Here is a 13011-nt window from a genome sequence, read left to right as displayed (position 1 = left end):
CTCTCGTAAAACATATCCCAGACAGGCCCTCACCCCTCCCACCACAAGAGGACACAGTGAAAAGGCACCGTGTATGGACCAGCAAGTAGGCCCTCAACAGACACCAAATCTGCCCGTTACTTGATCTTGGGCTTTCCAGACTCAACTGTGGGAGATACATTTCCATGATTTACAAGCTACTCTGGTTATGGCACAGTCGTGTGTCTCCTAACCATGGAGCAAGTTCTGAGAAATGTACCACTAGGCAACTTCGCTGCTGTGCAAACACACTAGAGTGTACTTACACATACCCAGAAGGCAGAGTCAACCACACACCTACACGATGGAGTACCTACTGCCTGTTGCTTCTAGGCTACACATCTGGACAGCATGCAGTGACTCCTGTAGGCAAGGGTAACACAATGGCAGGTGTTGTGTACCTAAACATAAAGCAGATACAGCAAAAACTAGGCATTCTAACCTGATGAAGCCATTGTCACATATGCCATCTGCTGTTGACCAAAACATGGTGCATGGCTGTATTCTGTGACAGCAGTCCAAACAGACTAAGACCCTCTTCAACTACATAGCCCATGGTATGCGTTTAGCTCTGAAATCCAGGAAACTGAAAACTACTAAATTATTTCAGTCTTTTTTTTTTTTACAAAAATAAATACAAGCTAAGCTGCCATAATTCAACATTATCAAAGTTTTAGAAAGCGCACTCCCCTTTATGCTTTCTTTTCTACTCTTAAGGTGAGCCATTCGTTCAAAAGCATTAATAGAAAATGCCAGGATGGCAGAAAACTCAGCCTTGAAAAGTAGTGTGGCATCTATGTCTTGGGCCTTGATAACAAAGACATGATCCCAGGTTGCTAAAAAAAAAAAGAGGGTGCTTCATTTCAGCAAGGCCACACTGCCAGGTTTCTGCCTCGTTATATAAGGAGGCAGCGACTGATCGACCGGGATGACTTTATCCAAGTCAGTGAGCAAAGGGCAGAAACTCACCATCTGTCATTCCTTCCCTTCGGTGAGGCAATGCTGGCTGTTGGTCCATCCGCCCACCCTTGTGTTTTTTGGAGGGCCGAGGTCTCGGATTTTGACTCGGGGCTGCACTGGTGTTACCATCTGCAGAAAACGGGCTGGTGGGTCGAGGTCTCTGAGAGGAGGGAAAGGCTTTTCCTAAAAAGAAAACAAAGGGAATGGGGTATGGAGAATGTCATTATCACACACTGAGTTTGTCTTGTATTTCTGCTCTTACTGACCTGTAAACCTACCTTGAGATGCCATCTGAAGACACTAAGTATTGGTGCATCTTTGCAGAAAAATATATGCCCAGCTGCATACAGTCTGGCTCACTTTTAATAAGCTATCGATACCCCCCCAGCGTGCCAAAATTCAAACAAATGAACCGATCTGCCAATCAAAAGCTCACTGTTGCTTGATTTTATTTTTATTTAACCTTGACAATCTTACTGATATTTTCATAGATATATGCAAACGCATGCAGCTTTTACTTCTTAAAATTAAAGAAGTTATTTCTGAAATAAAGTGTATACTGTCTTATTTGTTTAATCAAATTTCATCCCTGGAATCTTACAAAATCTCTCTGAGGACAGAAAAATGTCATATAGTAGTTCCTTCTGGAATTTTAAGGAAAAGGTCTGCTCAGACACATCTATGACCTTGACCTCACCACCTGTGCACACACACGACAAGTTCCATCTCTTTTGGCAGAAACTCGATAGCATTCATGTGGAGGATGGCAGGTGAAAATCACCTTGTACATCCGAAGTGCAATAGGTGTTCTCTGATGAATATTATTGTGTCTGAGCAGACTCCAGATTCTCACTGAAAAATGAAATGTGCTATGTCCTTTCCTGGTGGCTTAGTGTACATATGCTGGGAGATTTATTCTGGGACGAGGTTAGCCAATACATTTCCAACAGCTTATGATTGTAATGCTGTGTTTATTATAGTAAGAGAGGTCTGCTTTATGGGCCTGTGTTTATTCTCTTGTGCTTGTTCTCATTGCATACAAAATGACTGTGTGTAGGTACATTTTCTTAAGTCAATGTGATGTGATATTGCTTAATGGTTTATTAGCTATTAGCATACATGCACAGGAAATGCACTTATGCGTCTAATATATTAGAGTCCCTGCACTTTCTCTGCTCTGCTCATAGCTAATGCCACAGAAAGCACTCAGACAACATCAAGTTTCTGACTTATGCCTTAAAAAAGCAAGAAAATTCAAATGACAGTTATATGACAACATATTTTAGTTGGGATGCTATGTAAAAATAAACCTCTGCAATGCAGAATGACTTTTTAATTTTGTTTGAAGATATCTAACACATGCTCAAAGGCAACACGGATGGTATAATTCAAAGGAAACTTCCAGGACTCGTTTTCGCAAACTGGGAGTTTAGTGAAAGGTCAGAATCATATTTCTTTACTGCTTGAATACTATTAAAGTTCCACCAAATGCACTTATGGTTGCATTAGTTTATTTTGTAAGTAGCTCAATTTAATTCATGCATAAGAATGTCCTTATGTGTAAAGAATTCTACATATATCCAAATCTGAGAGCACGCATCATACCCAAGTTGTTTTGTTTCAGCAAAACAAATGATTACAAATTGCTGATCTATGATTAGACATTTCTTTTTTTGTGGAATGAGCAGCACATGAAAGAGGACATAATTGGCCTTTTATTTTATTACTTATCACTCTCAGAAATCAAAATTGAATTACTCCAAAGAGCAATACACACGCCGTCATCACTCTACACGGCTTGCAGATGCAGTGGGTGTATCTTTAATTAGCATCCTTTAACACAGCTAATACACTATTGTATTAAAATCTTAACAGCCCAACAATTAATAAGCCCACGAGCCACGTGAAGTGAAAGTGCCCGTTAGAGCGAGAGCACAACCCGCCCCCATGCCGAGAAAGCCTTCCCAGAAAGTGCATTTGCAGAAGAGTCGGGCACGGCAAGTGATGGAGACAGGGGCTGGATGATTTTAATCACCGGCGGATTATCGATCGGGTGAGGATTTTGCAAAGTGTGAGTTATTGGAAATTTAATGTCAATCTGAGTGGCTGCCTCGCTGCAGTGTAAAAAGGAGGCATGTTCGAAATAGTCAGCAGAGCCCAAAGAAGAAGGGAACGGGGGAGACAGGGAGTGGGAGCCCGGGCTTGCTCTGGGCCTCGGCCTCAGAAGAGTGTCAGGGACAGGGGGTGTCTGGGCCCACGGCAGCCAGACCCACGAGGAGGAGGAAGCGTGGGAGGAGAAGGCTAGTGTCCGGGGTCCAGGCTCTCATGCAAAGACTGCTGCTGCGAGCCACCAACCTGCTCTGGTCAGGCCAGTCCCGTCCAGCCTAAAGCCAGCCTTATCTGCTGCGGCCACCAGTGCTCTTGCAAAACTGCCACTGGCAAAGACGGAGCCCTCCGAGGAGCCGCCTGCGCTAGATCTACGGCTAGAAAAGCTACGATCCTCGTCAGACGCAGAGCCCCAGCCGTTGGCCATTGAACCTAGAAACAGAGGCAGTGGGCTCGTGAGTCGTACGTGCTGGGCATCGCCTCCTCTACACATGCACGCTGGCCGCGGGCAGGCGGCCTCCACCGCCGGCCTCCTCCTGAGCCTCCCGGAGACCCTTTGCCCAACGTGACACTGTCCAGGCCTTGGACAGTCTCAGTGCGGGCGGGTGACGTGCATGCAGAGCCTGTGTCTGTTTGCACGTGACCGAAGCACGCTCCACAGGGCTTGGCCAGTACAGCGTCCAGGTCATCACCGAATCGTTTTCCAAGAGAATTACTGTGCATGCCCTAAGTTCCTACAATTCGGAAATAAACACTTACATTAAAGCAAGTCCTAGTGCCTGTAAACATGTCAAGGGCTCAGTTAAAGAAATGACGTGACTATGTGTTGAATTTAATTCCGACTCCAGTGATAAACCTGCACAAAAACTACACTTGAATACCATAAAAGAGCTACACTTATTTTAAGATTTTAAAATAAAAACATACTCACAAAAGAGCAACAAAAATTCACAAGCAAAAATGCACAATGTCAAGGCAAATACATTTAGAACACAGGAAAAATGTATTTTACAAAAGTTCTATTGACTTCAAAGCTCGTTATGCTTTCTTTCTTTGCCTTTTAAATTATTTTAATAGCACCAGTTTTCTCATTAACACTAAGATTTATATTAAAAATTAACTCTAGTAAAGAATATCATCAGCAGTAATACAGATTTTTCTGCAAAATGCAACATGGCAACAGAGGAAAAGATCGCAGCTTTATGTGTGAAGAGCTGTAAACGGCAAAGATGCTCAGAGATAACTTTTATCCTTAATTTTCTAGCAAGGTACTTAAAGTTTTGTATCTTTTGTTGGACAAAAACATACCTGCGAATTGTTGGAAATTTAGTGGCCATCTGAGTGGCTAGTACTCATAGCCTAGTACTTAATGAAGTTAATATCACAACGATGACTTAAATTGGCGCACCACTCGCTCACAACATAACGAACTGCTGATTTGCTGACCCTACATTCTGTTAGAAGAGGAGCAAAAAGTATTGGCAAAAAGCTCTTTAAACCAAACCCATATTTCCATCAAAGAGATGAAAGTCAAGTGCAGTGGGCCAGTCCCCTTTTCTCTGTGTTCAGGAGACAGCAGGATAGCTGGGAACGTTCAGGCGGTACTTGTCATTTTAGCCCCTCTGCAGGTACAGTGACACGGACTCGTGCACTCTCGACAGTAAGCAGTAGCTGACGCTGTGTCACGTGGGGTAGAGAAAGACGAGTTGGGATTCCCCTCGCCAGGAGCACAGAGATACACTTTCTACTTTCCAAACAAACTCCTGGCACCGGCCACTGCAACACAGCGGAGATGACCCCGGTGCCGGAGCCTGGGCTGGAAGCTTTGTCTCGGCTAGAACCACAGGTCAAGGACCAGCAGCCCCACATGAAAGACAAGGGATGCCACAGGGCTTGCGATGGGATGCTGCAGCAGATAAGGGGTCACCCAGCAAGGGGTCACCCAGGGAGCAGGAAGCTCCCGCATTGGGAGAGTTGCAGACCCAGCAGCTGACGTTCCTACCCTTGTGCTGACCTCTGGATTTCCAGGCACTTGTTCTGCACACTCGCCTCTGATGCTTCGTCCGCAGCCTCACCTCGAGCTCCCCCACCTGATGGCCGTCCCGTCCCTTCCCGCCTCACTGCCCTCACGCGATCCTTCTGAAGCACGTGCCACGTGCCCCTCTGTTCGCAGCCTCGCCTCGCGGGCCAGCGCCCATCAAGCTCCTCAGGGGGCTTCTGGGCCCCGTTGGCCTGTGGTCTCTGGGCCTCCCCACTTCAGAGCCCCCATTCTCCCGACATAGCACTCCAGAACACTGCTGGACTCGGACGTCTACCGAAAACACTGCTCCTCTGCCACCACTCCACCCTCCTCCGGCCACTCGCTCTCTCCCCCGCTTTGCTTTCTAGACACTCCACATACAACCAAAGCAGCCCCCACTCCAAACCTCGGCTTCCTCTCCTAGATGGCGGAGCTCTGGAGGAGAGGACCTTCTCACGTACATCTTCATATTTCTCATCCAGGGACATCGCCTAGCCAAAGTCCCATGAACCCTAGTGTGTTGAATTAAATGCATCCAACACGTTCACTATTCACTAGGAATTCTACGTGTGATCCTGTTTGATGTATAACTTCCTGGAAACACCTTTATTTTAGTGACAGAGAGAATGTCTCCGTGAGAACTAGAACATTTGTTAAATAGGAAATATGGTGCTGGTCAAAACTTGGTGGTTACTTGGACAATTGACATCATCACCTAGGCTAGGAAGTAAAACTATATATATATAGTTAAATGTAACTATATATATATATAGTATATAAGCCATAATTGTATCTAATATATATTCCTGGTTAAGCTTTGATACAGCTGGCTATGGACTTGAGCAATATCTTATTCCAACTGCGATCCAGCGTTTATATGAAGTCGCAACTCACTGACTGTGGGTGTGGCTTCTCTGTCCACATTCACTATTTTCATGCACTCAGCCCAGTGTTGAGCTGTTCTTTAAGATCCCTCCTTCTCCACTGTCGGCAACCTAGGAGTGGCTGGGTCTGCTTGGTTCTCGTCCATCGGCTTGTTGTGTGGGTCCGGCCAGAGGACAGACACAGTCTCTGGGCTTGCATGACTTAGGACAGGTCCACCTGCCACAGCAACGTTGCCGAAGACACACCACCCTGTGAGGTCTCCAAGCAGGGGATTAGCCTAACTGTTCCCAGAAAGCCCCATGGGTCACCCTGTGACAGCCAGCAAGACCTTCAGTGAGGATCTTCACGCGCACACCTGTCATTCCCTAACACGCCACAAGTCCCCTGCCTGAGTCTTTGCCCCGACTCCTCTCGGCCTCTCCTGCTCCTTGGGTACATCCTGGACATCCATGTATTCACGGAGTTTCTTCTGGAGCCTTTTTCTTGTCTGGAAAGAAGGAGCCACGAGGAGATGAGTCACAATGCGGCTGCTGCCCTTGCCTTGAACGCCCGCAAGAGCGGAGAGACCGGACCGAGGGGATGACTCAGAGCTGAAGCCACAGGCGCCGTCGACATCAGCCACATTGGACAACGGAAACCTAACGACCCATCCACAGAGAGGGCAGCGCCGCATGTGAGTGGGGTCAGGCTCACCTTCACGATGAGCGCAAGGAACGCCACCGAGGAAGGTGCTTCTCTCTCTCCCTGACCCCTGCGTCTCTGGCTCGTCCCTCCACACCCCTGCTCCCAACTGGGGGAAGAGCCACAGAATGGCACATTTGTGGGAAGTATTGTTAAAGGTATCTGGCCATATACCACGAATCCCAAGGGTTCGCAACATATATTAAAATTCCTCCTGTGACATTGCTAAAACTGATTTAACATTGACTAATTTCATCTCTTAGTGGCTAACATTTTCCTCCTTTTTAGATTTAAACATAGAGAATCAGCTGAACATTCAGGTGAACAATTATAATAAATAAATACACACAAAGATAATGAGTGGGAGAAAAGCACATTACTCTGAATTTAAAAGGGAGTCATTTTTATGATAACTGGTTTTCATTCATAAATGGAAATATAAACATAGAAATTAAAGTGAACACCAGGTAAAAGCCACTCAGTAGAGGTCCTTTACAAATTACAAGCAATCCATACCCATGTGACATGTTATAGCCTCAAACATAATCAATACATACTTAAACATTTAATGAAAAATGAATTTGCCTCATACAGTCAAATTTATTTGTGTTTACATTTTCAATCTTTCCACATTTCCCAGGTTTAAAACTGCTGAAAGGCCAGAAAAAAATCTCAAATTTATTCAAGCTGCTCTGGCAGGACTGCACGCGGGACATTAAGTTGTTACTCCAATGCTACTGAGCAGTAAAATCCCATGATAAAGTGGCATCTTGCTGTGTCTCCATTACATCTTCAGCACTCAAATTAATGTATGATCAGTCATCAATTCATTTACGTGTCGCTTTATGCTAAATCCTTCCTTGCTGATAAATGCGTATGCATAGACGCATTAAGCTGAGTAAAGTCTGGGCTTCATAATACGACCCGGCTAATTGTTGCATTACCATTTTTATGAGATACAAAAACCAGCTCTGCCCATTTTTTCAGTCAATATTTAATCTGAGGACTCTTCCTACTAAGTGCTATTTGTCTACCTGTTGCATAAAAGTCACAGTTACAAATGTCTTTAGACAAATCAATCCAAATACTGACCTCCGCTTAGAGGTAGGAAGACATATGTAATCTATAGGAGTTCTTCTTTCACCCAGATTTATCGATATGCTGCAATGCCACTCACATTCCTCAGAGATAAAGAAATGTGGAAAGCACATGGAAAGCAAAATAAGCACATTGAAGCATCTTTCTTGGGACACAAGACACCTGTTACCTTGTGTCACTCAGATGAAAATTGCCCATAGAATATTTCCCTTTTTACCTGTAAAGTTTTGGAGTATATGTTTAGTTTCTCTCTAAAGACATGAAAACTGCTGAAGTAGCCTAGAAAATTGATGCAATTATGTTAGCATTATCCATGAGACTTTCCTTAACACCAAAATTATTGCCTTCAGTTTCTGTAGCAAAAGCAAAGCTTCAGGTCATACTTTGCAGCTACCAAGGCTCTGAGATCTGTGTGGTCCGGTGGGTCGAGGGTGAGGCTGCCAGTTTTCACTGTTTCAGTCTGATCTGGTGTGGGAGTTCCAGTAGAAACCTCCAGAAACATAAAACAGAAAATGGAGTCGTGATTTCCTCTCAGCCATGGTGTCCACGCAGGGGCCACAGGCAAGGAAACTTTATTTGTATCACTTCCTGGCACACACACCGGCCTTCCCTTTCGGGGTCACTGAGGCAGTGAGAATCTTGGCGGCATGCTGAGGACATGCGCCCGCTCTCCTAGGCCTTGTTTCTTTATTCCTGGTGGTGTCATAAAATTCTGGAAACAATTGCCCTTGACTCCCATCACGGGGGTTACAGAAAGAGGTATTAAAGGCTTCTCCCCGGTGACCCCAAGGTTTGGCGTCTAGCAAGAAATATTACAGGCAATGTTCCTGAAGACTGAAACAGTCCTGAATGTCAACCTTCTAGCCCCAGAGTGTGACACAGGGAATAAAAAATGCTTCTGTATTTTACTACAACCACATCAGGGTACGTTCTGAGCATGGAATAAAAACAAAAGGTATAAAATTGAGATTCCCTACAAAAAGTGTTGATGGGGTTGAATTTTGTTAGCATGGACCACTGTAAGCAAACATATCTCAATATAAAAAAAAAAAGCCATAAAAATCACATCCAACAATTAACATTTTGACCTTGATTACATGAATTGGGAGAAAGGACTAATGTTTCCAGAGATAAAATGTTATGCTCTGTTTATATAAATATATACGTATTCACGTGTGTACAAATTCACACACACAGATCTACATAGTAAGCAACAGGTCGGAGTGTTATTTTCCTCTTAAATATGCTAATTCCAGAGATTGGGAGGACATTGATGCTTCCAGGGACCATGACAGTTTCTCTTGAGAGAAAGACTGATTGATTATGAACACTCTCCTGCCACTTATCAAGTGGGTGACCTTGAACAAGGCTCTCGACCCCTGGGCGACTCATTTATCTATGAAATGAGAATCATCGTAATATTAATAGGGTTATGAGGATGAAATGTACGCATACACAATAAAGCTTCAGAATAGGGCCTAGCAGACGTCTCCTAGAAAGTGACAGAAGCCAACCATTTTAGCCTTTGCTTTCTCTGTCTTAGGTTTATCTTTGTTTTTGTTTGCTTGTTGGTTTCTTGCTTTCTTCCAACCCTTTAAAAACGTGAAAACTCTTCTCAGCTCACAGGTCACCCAAAACAGGCCACTGCTTAGAAGGCGCCTTGCCCTTACCGAAGTCTGTGTTTGTGCTGTGCTCTATTATTAGTGAGCCTAAATTCCCAGCCAAGTGGCTGGAAGCGACAGGCATTCAGCAACTGTTTCTTGCCGAAATCAACAATGCCATGGATCTGCAAGCACACGTTTTTCCTTACTGAGACCATGGATATGAATTTCCTGATGTTTCTCTCTCTTTGGGGCCTTTTCCAACTGCAAACCGTCATTTCAAAATTTGTGAAGCTCTCCCCAACAGTCAGTATGGAAATACTTGCTGGGAAAGTGCTTCTTTCTTCAGACACAGGCTCTGTTCTTTGCCGTGGAAGTTCCTCATGTGGCACTGTGGGATGGGCATCCCAGCACACAGACGGGGCTCTGTGCCCTTGCTGTGGACGCCCCTCATGTGGGCTGTGGAGTGGTGGCAGCCCAGCACACAGAGGTGGGCTCTGTCCCCTTGCCATGGACATCCCCCACGTGGCACTGGGAGGTGGGGCATGCCAGGTCTATTTGATAAAAATCGTTCCTTGTTTCATGACAATGCAGATAACTATGGGGGAATCTGAGGTGAACACCACCATTAATTTATACACACCACAAACTCGAAGTGACTGATGGTGAGCTCTGGACCCTCCTGATGGGCACTTTGCATCATAAACATATACGATGCCCGTGGAAAGGGCGGCTATCCAACGTCACCTCATTCAGCAGCCTAAAGCCAGCCCTGAGTGTCTGTGGAAAACTCCAGCACCTTGGGGCAGTGTCCATCAGCATGACGATTTCTCGAATCCTCTGTCCCTGTGGACGTCCACCTCAAGGCTGTTCTACACTACAGCACACTGCGTGTCCACCCACACGTGTGCACACACACATGCCCACACTACAGCACACTGCATGTCCACCCACACGTGTGCACACACTCACCTACACTCCCCACGCTCGCACACACATACACACACACCTGAGAGAGCAAATGAAGTCTCTGCTCACACCTTCTGCCCAAAGTTATTGTGCAGAAGGGAAAGAAAGAAAAGAAATTTCCAGCCGGGTTTGGTGGCTCAGCCTGTCATCCTGCGCCTTTGGGAGGCCGAGGTGAGTGGATGGCCTGAGCCCGCGGGTTCGAGACCCGCCTGGGCAGCGAGACCTCATCTCTACAATAAATCAAAAAATCAGCCGGGCGTGGTAGCGTGTGCCTGTAATTCCGGCTACTTGGAAGGCTGAGGCGGAAAGATCACCGGAGCCCAGCAGGCGAGGCTGCGGTGGCCGGGAGCGGCCACTGCACTCCAGTCTGGGCGACAGAGTGAGACTCCAACTCAAAAAAAAAAGGAATTTCCATTGGGCTGCTTTGTGTAGAGTGGAACTTCTGTCACCAAGGAGATCAGGACACGTCCTAAACCCTGAGGTCTTCATACGTGGCAGCAATCACGCACTGAACTCAAGGAGGAAACAGCCATGGCCTTCTTTGTCCTTCTTAGCCCGAAAGCTTCCCTTGGCATGAAGCCTGCATGGCTGGGGGGGACGCAGGTGCCTGGGCCGCAGACACCGTCCACAGCCCGACATGCTGCAGGTGAGCGTGCCAAGCTAAGGACGGCCTTCTCCCCGTGCAGAGATGCGTGTGGCATCTTTGACACTAAATATTGAATGAGAAACCTCCATAGGCGACTGCCGACGTGTTTCATTATTATTGCAATTCTTGGCTGCATTCGTAATGGAAAGGGTTCAGTATCGTTTTTGAAATATACAGTAATATGCTGGATTTATCTGGAAGAAGGTGATGCCGAGAATTCAGGCAGGGGAGCTTGATGGCAGGGTAGCCCATAGGCTGGCACGCTGTGTTCCGAGACGCCGACTTCCACTCTGCTCTGGACTGCAGATCACAGCTGCCTACCTCTGCTCTTTGATCCCTGCCAGCTGGTGGGCCGCCCAGCTGGGGCAGAGGAGGACAAAGCGGCCCGTCCTGGACGGCACAGGGCAGGGAAGAGCAGGGGACGGCCAGGTGGAGGCCCTTCCCAGCCCGAGGCCTCCACCAGGCCCGCAGGGGCCGCGGCTGGAGGCGAACGGAGTGGCATCGTGGCAGAACACCCTCCAGGATGAGAGGCGCCAGCCAGAGAGCAGGTGGCAGCCGTCTTGTGAGAAGACCCGCCGGAGCACCGAGGTCAGACCTAAGTTGGTAGCAGCTGCGTCTCCCCAGTCACGGAGAGGCACTTCCTTGGGTGCCACGGAAGGGATCGCTGTTCGAAACGCGAGGCTGACTGTTGACTTTTCTCATATTCATTGCACACCTGTTAGGATGTAGCATTGCCTAACAAAGCGCAAGCAAGGTAAATCCTTGGAAGTGGGTGGTGCGCCAGTCCTGGGGTCCTCCCGGGAGAGCCCCACCGAGTCTCGCTGGGTGGACAGGGCAGCGGCAAGCCACAGGCGTGGGCAGTGGGGACCACAGGGTTTCTAGGGGGCGGTTCTCTGGATTCAGCAAGGAGGACTGCATATGTGGATGGCTTATCCCCATAGGTGGGAGGCTGTTTTCCCCTGCACTCTCCAAACAACACCCCGCCCCGCCCCCACAGGCTTCCCTGAAGACTTGCTAATTGTCATCAGCGAATGGTGAACTATCAAGAAGCTTCTTAAGGCGGCACTCACTTTGTATGTCGGCCTGATGTACAAAATATATCATTTCTAAAAGTCACGGTTTTTTTATGTAATAGACTTGGTTCCTTCACAGAGTGAACTTTTCATGAAAGCCCTGGATATAATTGAGTTTTCTTTCATGTCTTTAAAGCTTTTTAAAATTCATGAATTTTCTTATCATTTTTGCAGCAAAGCCCAAGTAGTGCCAAATCCTTTCTGAATTTTGTATTTAATATTAACATATTTAAAATGTTACAGAAATGGACGGAGTGGAATAAGCCCTACACAGGGAAGTGTTTGATTTTGATGCCTTTTACCGGTGCAGATGGGTCAGCTGTGACTATGAAACGCGCCCCGTTACCTGTCACGGAGCTGTCGAGATTGTCCACACTGGATCCGGGCGTCTGGTCCAGGGCTCGCAGGGGCCGGGGCATCTCCAGGGCTTCCTCCTCGTCGTCGACATCATCGTCCGGGACATCTGTCTCCACGTCCGACATCAAGGCTCCGGACACGTAGCCAAGGGGCGGAACTGGGGGCTGTGGAGGCTGATTATTGCTTTGAATGTGCCTAGAATTCGGAGGAAAGAGAAGGAAAGAGAGCATTGGCCATCGGTGACACAGCCGTCTGGGTCAGGGGCCTGCGGCCGTGGGTGACGGCACTTTTCCTTTCCACGAGCTGACTGGGGGGCTTGTGGTCCTCTCCCGCCCTCAGAAGGGACAACAGGCTGAGAACACAGGCTGAAGACACAGGCCTCACCCAACAGGGACGCGCCGGCTGCAAACGCCTCAAGAGGAACTCATAGCTAACAGGCGGAGGGAAGACACAGACCCCCAATTTCTGTGTACACAAGTCATCCGGAATACTTGTCACAGATAGTTATTTAAAGCGGAACTTTTTCTTCAGAAAGGTTGGGATCGTGTCCCCGGTTCAGTGTCTCTGTAAGCCAGGCGGGCTGGGCCCACGTGAAGA

At 47.1% G+C, this 13011-nt stretch overlaps 1 protein-coding gene across 1 annotated transcript in view; it reads right to left on the bottom strand.

The window, feature by feature from the left end:
* ROBO2 (roundabout guidance receptor 2) overlaps positions 1-13011 on the bottom strand; it is a gene marked incomplete at its 5' end in the record, with an annotated part of 485855 nt that overhangs the window by 9350 nt on the left and 463494 nt on the right. Inside the window, 2 exons of the mRNA XM_021711978.1 lie at positions 988-1161; positions 12404-12609. Coding sequence (XP_021567653.1) covers positions 988-1161; positions 12404-12609 — 380 coding nt within the window. The remainder of the gene's footprint in view (positions 1-987; positions 1162-12403; positions 12610-13011) is intronic.

This window comes from Carlito syrichta, unplaced genomic scaffold, assembly GCF_000164805.1.
Source record: "Carlito syrichta isolate Samal-C Ts95f unplaced genomic scaffold, Tarsius_syrichta-2.0.1 Scaffold302973, whole genome shotgun sequence".
NCBI lineage: Eukaryota > Metazoa > Chordata > Mammalia > Primates > Tarsiidae > Carlito > Carlito syrichta.
The sequence above is the reverse complement of the archived record's forward strand: the minus strand, read 5'-3'. Positions and strand labels throughout refer to the sequence as shown.